Source organism: Perna viridis, chromosome 3, assembly GCF_037379345.1.
Source record: "Perna viridis isolate PV_CMFRI_1.1 ecotype Kerala chromosome 3, ASM3737934v1, whole genome shotgun sequence".
NCBI classification, from domain to species: Eukaryota; Metazoa; Mollusca; class Bivalvia; order Mytilida; family Mytilidae; genus Perna; species Perna viridis.
The window spans coordinates 28,440,751-28,449,413 of NC_142447.1; the positions used below are offsets into that span (position 1 = coordinate 28,440,751).

At 34.6% G+C, this 8,663-nt stretch overlaps 1 protein-coding gene across 1 annotated transcript in view; it reads left to right on the forward strand.

Moving 5' to 3' along the window:
* LOC148621722 (polypeptide N-acetylgalactosaminyltransferase 1-like) overlaps positions 1-2,093 on the forward strand; it is a 29,125-nt gene extending 27,032 nt beyond the window's left edge. The window contains exon 10 of the mRNA XM_088576400.1: positions 2,070-2,093. Within this exon, the coding sequence (XP_088432526.1) occupies positions 2,070-2,078 (9 nt within the window). The 3' untranslated portion in view covers positions 2,079-2,093. The remainder of the gene's footprint in view (positions 1-2,069) is intronic.
* The last annotated feature ends 6,570 nt before the right edge of the window (positions 2,094-8,663 follow it).

Sequence of the window (8,663 nt, forward strand, 5' to 3'; positions counted from 1 at the left end):
AAAAAAATTGATGTCCGACTTTGTTTTATAATAATTAAGTCAATAATACAGTGATTTATAAAGGTAAATAGAAAGCAAGCTCACGAAGAGAATACCCCGCTTCAAATGGACTCAAATAACCTTTAATTTGGATTTATCTCTCTTTGGAGTCATCCCAAAGTTATTATATTCCTTCTTGCACTTCTGTATAATATCCAACCTTCCATTAAAATTTCATCAAGATCCCTTGAGTGGTTTAGGAGGAATTGCGCTTACGAGGTTTTAACATGTAAAACCTTTAATTTGGACTATCTCCCTTTGGAGTCTTCCGACAATGGTTAGTTCATACATGCACATCTACGTATGATACACGACCTTCCTATAAAATTTCATCAAAATAAAAAAGTTTTCGGACAATAACTAAAAAAAAAACCACTTTCACTAACTTTTATGAAACTTTGGTGAATTGTTTATATCTATTAAAGTATAGCGCTGTTAAGCGTAATGTCAAAATGTATGGAACGGTGCGTTTACAAATATATGTACAATTTCTTGTTCGATAACAAGATCATTACCCCCTCATCAATACGGTTTCACTCAATGTGATTCGGCGGTGAATCAACTTGTTAACATATCGAACGAGATTGGGAAAGTGTTTGACAGTGGGAAGAAGTTCTGGGTTATATGTTGTGACAGTAAGGCTTTTGATCGTGTTTGACACAAGGGTTTACTTTTCAAATTGCAAAATACGGGTTTTCTGGTAATGTTTCAAAATGGGTTGAAAATTATTTTTTCGAGAGACGTCAGAGAGTAGTTCTTAATGGGAGTAACTCATATCTGGCGGATATGAACGCGGGCGTACCGCAGGGTTCCATACTTGGATCTTTACTATTTATTTTATTCATAAACGATATCGTAACTGATATTGATGCCCAGATTAAACTTTTCGCCGATGATAATAGTATATTTCTCGTAGTTGACGATCCAGTGCAATCTGCTGAGATTCTGAACTCGGATTTGGAAAAGATCCATAGATGGGCTCATACCTAGTAAATTTTAATCCTCAGAAAACGGAGACTATGACTATATCTAGCAAGGTCAATAAGCCTATTCATCCGAGCCTCAAAATGAATTCTGTTCTGATTCAGGAGGTACCCAATCATAAACACCTCGGAATTACTTTCTCTAGCAACGGTCTGTGGCACGACCACATACACGCTGTTGTCGATAAGGCATATCGTCGTCTTAATATGATTCTTCGAAAATACCGGTTCACTCTTGACACCCTTTTGCTGATATAAAATAGTGTTTCCTTTAAGTCTTGTAGACAAAGAAGAAAAGTGAAACAAAACAAAACAAAACAAAACAAGAAAAAAAAACTTAAAAAAAACTTAATAAAAACTAAAAAACCTTTTCAATACTTGAAGCTTCAATACATGTTTTTGTAACATACTTTGGGCCGGTGGTGCAACATTCATCTGGGTTACACATCACAGCAGTTGCCAGCTTTTTAGACTTGACAACCCGAAGGGATGACTCAAAATTTGGTATGAACCTGATAGGTTATATTTGTATGTGAATTTTATCTTCAGATCTTTGCGAATTCACTCCTTGTTAACCAATCATGTAAATATCAAATGAACCCCTAACAGAAATAAAAGAAAATATTTTTGTTTTGTTTAGATGAAAAAGCAAAACTGACGCAAGAATTGAAAGAAAAAGTCAAAGAAGTAATTGATGAAATCAAGAATTATGCATCTCACTTATTCACTTTTGTAACAAGAATATCAAATACTGTATTACTTGCTTAAGCTTAAATAAATTCTTCCTTTTTCTGAGAATGAAGCAACTTCGATTTCCTGTATGATCAGCTGGATATTATTTGTGACTTAGGACTCAGCAGGAACATATGAACAACTCAATTTTCATGTCAAGTTCATTTAGTTTTAATACTACATTGTTTCCATCCTTCACAAAACAGACATTCTTCTTTGTTCATTAAAAATGAATATACCTCCACAAAAATAAAATCTGAAATCATTTCTCAACGTACATGTAAATATACTCACATTTTGTTCATATCGTTTCAGTTGCCCTGACATTTTGTATATCGAGTGACATACAACATCCATCTGGTATTATAAAGTTCTCTCCTACCAAGACTAGTGTTGGAATAATAAATCTGGCGGAATTCAGTCGTACAGGAAAGTTTAAATGTGAAAAACCCGGAGTATACTTGTTTTCTGTATTTATTGCCCACAATAGCATGAGTTACTTTGATTATCAATTGAAGAAGAATTCTATTACTCTTTCAAACGTGATTGTACAAGGAAGTCATCCATCTAAAACGTATCACACAGGATCTGGGACTATTTTAGTTGAACTTAACACGGGCGACACCTTGTATGCATATATCACTTTAAAGAAACAAATTAAAGGTCCTTACTCCTGCTTCAATGCAGTAAAGATAGGATAATGTCCTCAATATCTACAAAATTTTCCATTGCCCAACCAATCATGTACCAGTGAAATAAGTGCTTTATATAAATATAATGCGTTTTCCATAAATAAGCATACATGTACATTATTGTGGTAGTGGCGTAGCTAGTCAAAGTTGAAAGCACACACAAATTACGGTGAGAGGTCTTGGTTTTGGAAAGCTTCTATCTCATCAAAAATTAATCTTAAAACTAGTTTAAAATATTTTTTCAACAAATGGCAAATTCAATCAATAAACTGTCGGGGTCTTCTCGAATATTATACAGGTTATTTGGGAAGACATAGACAATATAGACCTGTAATTAAAGGTCTATGCTGACAACTTTTTGATTTAAAAATTGAAGTAATGTAGAGCAAATCTTTTTGCGTGTATATTGTGGCAGAACGGCCTTCCTGCATTGTGGTAGGTAGTGAGATTTAGATAGCCAGTTAATTGACTTGGCTAAGGGATTAATTCTTTAGCCTAGCCAGTTTGTCGCAGGCTTGTCACCCAGAGAACAAGGTTCGATCCTCGGTTACGGGGTATAATTTTGTGAGTCAAATCATGATCTCCCGTTAGATTTGGCGCCCAACTAAATCAAAGTGTTGAGGCACTGAGTCAAGGAAGATCTCAAATATATCAAAAATATACATGCAACCCAAGTTTTTAAGCAAAATAAACCGATCAACTGGTCATTTTTTTTTAAAGCAATGAATATTTATATACTGCATGTTTATTCGTGTATTTTTGGATCTTCTTTTATTGACAGGGAAAACTTTTCTTCATACAAATGAAGATAAAATGAACAAAAATGTCAATATTGCTATTTTTCAAAGAGAATTTACTAAAACTTGTTCTTGTCATTGACGTCTTGATTAGGCCCTGGGTTGAACTTGTCGAAACTGTTCGCTCAAACAGTAATTTTACAATGAATAAGTACCTTTCTCATGGACTTTTAAACGAGGATACAAAGTCTTTCCGTAAAAACTACTGTGCAGCTTAAAAATCTTACATATTAAAAAACCAAACTTTTTTTATTCACTCTATAATACCTCATAAATTGAGCGATTTTATATTTCAATTAAGTTGGAAAGATTCGAGGATAATGAGAAATGGTGCATACAAGAAATATGTCTTTAATACACACGCATTTTTAGTATAAATCTATCTTTTTTTTTTGCTCTCAACAACAACAAAAAGAAAATTACTAGTTGCCATAGATGTCACAGCGGTACGAGTTCGAGCCCCGCGGAGGGAACGACCAAAAATTTGCATCGCAAATTTGACAGTTCTAACATCGTTGGGAATTTTTCAGACCTTTTTATACGTTTACATATCTTCCCTTAAATGTCAAATTGGCGATACAGATTATAAATATATATATACATGTATATATATATATTTATAATCTGTATCGCCAATTTGACAGTTCTAACATCGTGGGGAATTTTCTGACCTTTCTATATGTTTACATTATCTTCCCTGTATTAATTTGATCCGATGGAGCAGTGTAGCGAATAGAGTCGTCACATTCTGAGACGTTTATATTTATATATAAGTTATTGTAATTCTTTCACACATATGTATGTTCATTCAATTTTTAACAAACGATATAGTATTATAATTAAGGTCATGAATATTGTCAACAGTTGACATTTTTCTCATTTTTTTTATTCTAAAAAAAGATCTGCGAGACAGTAGAAAACAGGTATCCACAGCTTGTCCTATTTTTCTTATGTGCCCTTCCTTGGTACTTGTGTGTCTATTCATTATGCCTTTATGAGGAACTTTTATAATGCTGCTGTTTTGAATATCTAGAAAAAATCTAAAAAGCGTAACATTGTGTTACTTTGTGGAATAATAAACACAACTATTTTTACAATTTCAGAGGGCATATGTATAAATTTAGTAAATATATGAAGTGCCAAGAAATTAGGCTTCATATTTGTATAGTTTTTATTAAGAGCTGTTGATATATAAAGTTACAGCTGCTTAATACTACACATACATTTACGTGTACCAACGCTTGACTACCCACCTTTATCAGCCACAATGATAGGAATTACAAGGACCAATTTCTGATACAATAAAACACATATTAAAACAAATTTGGGAAAAATTAAAAGCAGGAATGGCATAACCAGGTCCAAATTTGGGACCCTTTATGCTCGAAAAGTAAATCAAATAAGGATACATTTAAAAGTTTGTCTTTTAAGAAAGAATTTTAAAAAAAGTTAAATTTTTGAAATATTCTTCTAGAGTGGATGCAATGTAGATATCTTTTGTCGTAAAATTAGCGAGATACCATGATCTTTTTTGAATAGTCGGTAATTTAATGTTTTAGCACCATTTTCAATATTTGAATATCAACTTTGGATGAATTGTTCATGAAGAGTTTTTTTCAACAGTGCTTTTTAGCCATTTACCATTGTAGATAAATTGATAGAGCCAATGTATTGCAGGCCACATTCATTCAAAATGTTTTCAATACCTTTAAGCCAAGATGACGAAAAAGATATCGTGTTTGGTAGGTTTATTATCAGCTTATAAGTAATGGTACTTAGTTTTTGTTCTGGACCGTTTACGAGTTTCACCCAAAAAGAAAGCATACTTACTTTAATATCTAAGACTAAAGGACATCTTCCTAGTTCCCCATAAACCATGGAGCTAGGCGTTATTGGTTTAACTCGGAGTAGAAGTTTACAAAACTTCAAATAGATTTTTCTATAATTTCATTATTACCAAAGTCCCATATTTCACAACCATACAGTAAGATCGGCTTGACAAGTTTATCAAACAGATAGCGCTGGCATTTAATTGAAAGATTATGGATTCGCATTTTTTCAGTAGACTATACATGGCTTTATTTGCCTTTTCAGCTAAATGATGTCTGCAGGTTTTAAAGCTTCCACTCTTCGAAAAATGTACACTAAGTATTACTGTAAGTAAAACTTGTCTATAACAGTTTTTAAATCGATATCAGTGTCTGTGTGAATGTTCAGATGGGCAAGAGAAGACAACCTTTCTTGTCCCATTGCCATTATGATAGGTTTTCACGCGTTTAAAAACTCTGAATGAGCGTACTGTTGTTGATGTTGTTGGAGGCATTGTTGGTGGAATTTTCAATATATTTCGGGTAAATTTCCTTCTTGTTTCACAATATAGGGGAAGATTTGTCACCAGCGTTCACATTACCGAACAAAATGCGGGCAGTACAGACCATATTTGGAAGTTGAGTCTCTTAGCCAAGGCTTTTTTTTCAACCATAAATTTGACAACTTTCTGTTAATACATGTACCTCCAGTGTTCCTGTCATAATAATTTTTTACCCATTGTTATTTTCAGAAAATATATCGGTATCTTGCAGAAAATAGCTAGGAGACTTTGCAAAATTCATTACACGTAATGATGTAAAACATTTTGGGTATGATTAATTGTAGTACAAAGAGAAATAGCGGATATTTCAGACATTCCAAGACAGTAGAGCGTAATTCGCTGATCCAGACAGATTCTGGTTTGCAGGTCCAATACGCCTAGTCGTATGTACGGGGCGCCGAATGGGACTCTTGTGGTTTTGTACTCAAAATTCAATTTTGTATGGACATAAGTGAATTTTGTTCAACAAAAATGAATTAACAAAATTTATAACATACTACACATTTTCAATTTTGTGTCACAAAAGTCAATTCTGTGTCACAAAATTCAATTTTGTGAGACAAAAGTCTATTCTGTGTCACAAAAGTTAATTGATTTTTGTGACACAAAATTCAATTTTGTGACGTAGAATTGACCTTAGTGACCTTAGTGACATAAAATTGATTTTGATTTAAAAAAGATTAAGTCCCATTCGGCGCCCCGTAGTATGTACTAATATAATTAAGCTAGTTCACCGAAGTTACATTCTTCAGACTCCACTAATAGACGTTATTCTAGCTCGTAGTTTCGTAACTGTAGTCGCTTTCTATAAATTTAGCATGGAAAATAAAGGAATTTGAGGGCCAAAACTTTTTAAAAGTTCTTAACTAACCTAACAGGAAACTGGAACTCCTTTACACCAGGCCGTCTGTTATTTTTTTACCAATTGCAGTCGGAACTGCAATTACATATTTAAGATATTCTGCACCTAATAAATCCAAGTCGACCATGATAATCGGGGATACTACTTGAAAGATTGGTTTTATTGTCAAAATTTGAACTTAAAGCAGCAGTGTTTTATAACCCTACTTTGAAAGCGAACATAGTGTCCGTCCACACTCTTTTCACAGTTCTCTGCAACTATACTTATCACAGCCAAAAGATATTTTATGCTAACAGAAGCTTTACACATTATGCCACGCCATTGAATCGATTTCTAGCGATCTTTGATCGCTTATGATATTGACCAGGGAACCAGATTATGAACCAGCAATGGCAACTGGAAATGACTATAGGTCAAAAACATTATCAGGGCCGCAATATATACCAGACCGTCTGCTCTATATATATATATGAGACTGAGTAATATTACATTATAAGTAAAATCATTTCATCTTTTAATGTAAACTTCCCGTTCTCATACAAGCAAAAACACACGCAGAACCCATTTGTATGATATTTAAGAGGTACATTTTGATCTGGTATGTAGCTAGAATTGATCAGCAGCATAAGGTGGCACAGTAATATATAATTATGCTTAACATTACTGAAGTTACGAGTGAAAGAAGTTGATAACAGATTATTAGCGACTTAAAAATCATTAAATGTGAAGGTAGAAAAATGAAGCAAATATATTAACCAAAGAGCACACAGAACTAGCTGGATCCCAATTTTGAAGACCCTACTTCGATAATGGTCTCTGATGTACTACATAAAGTCAATATTGACTTTCACACCAGGCACCAAAAGCTAGTGTATGAATACTTTTAGGGCGGCTTCGTTAGTGGGCTTCGTTTTCGAGGTAGACAAAAGGTTGTCATTGTACATATATGTAGTTATCAATGTAATGCTCTAAGTGAGTGTAGGACTAGTTTGACCTCAGTTTTGGATGAACTACAGGTTGTCCGTATTAGCATTCTACAAAAAATGATTTCAAAGGTTTACAAATTAAAATACGGAATTTGTTTCTGTTGTAGACGGAAAGGAACTCTTTTGTACTTAAGGCACTTTAGTCTTTGCCGGTCCCCTTCTGTGGGCACTGTACATGTTTCCAAATTTGTTAACCAGTATATATTGTCGATAGTAGTCAGATCGTAGATATCCAGAGCTTTAATTGATGTGCATGAATCCTTAGCGCCTCCGGTTTATTGGTTTCAGGGGGACTATATTTTATTTGATGGAAATACTGATGACAATGGGAAAGTCATCTCGAAGCTCACTTCATCAGCAAACCCATATCGAGGTCTTTCAGAATTGGCATTTAAACTTATTGTTTTTCCCCATCAGGGCTATTGCAGTTTCAATTCAGTCGATATCAACAGAGAACATCCGAAGATTTCTGAAGCGAATTTTATTAGATATATTTTTCTTTTTTAAAAAAAGCGATCTTACATATTCATGATTTTCTGTTCGTTTGTTTGTTTGTTGGGGTTTAACGCCCGAGCAGCAATATTTCAGCTATATTCAGGCGATGAACATGAAGGGGGTGATAAAATGAACATGAAATGATGATGAAATGAAAAATGGGATAGGACACAAGGATAATAGGGTCGACAAATTTTGATTGCCACTAGAAAAAAGGGGGCGATGGGTAAGGTCAGGCAATTTAGCCTCCTGTGGCGGAGCCCTATGGTTCCTATTCCGGGAGAATACCACAGTAGGGTTCTTTAACGTGCGAGGAACGTGGCATCTTTCCCATTACGGTGCACCACTATGGTTTGCGGTCAGGTTTTCCGTATTATAGCCTGACAACACCAGCATGTAACACGCCACTGGTACCCCATTCCACCACCTGAGGCACACAACCCAGTTGCTCTGTGGGCAGAGCGCCCTAGCCCCTGGCTAAGGTTCTGAGCAGTATTTAGTCGCATTTTACGACAAGCTTAGCGCTGCTGCTGGCCTATTCTTTTGACATGAATTTCCTAAAAAGTATCACTCATTAATATACATATTTTGTACACAATTCACTACGGTAAATGAATCGGGTGGGGTCGCAAGGGTTACAGCGGTGGTAATCTATTAATATAAAGATGCATATATCGACTACAGCTAGTTTTGGTCTTATTTTTTT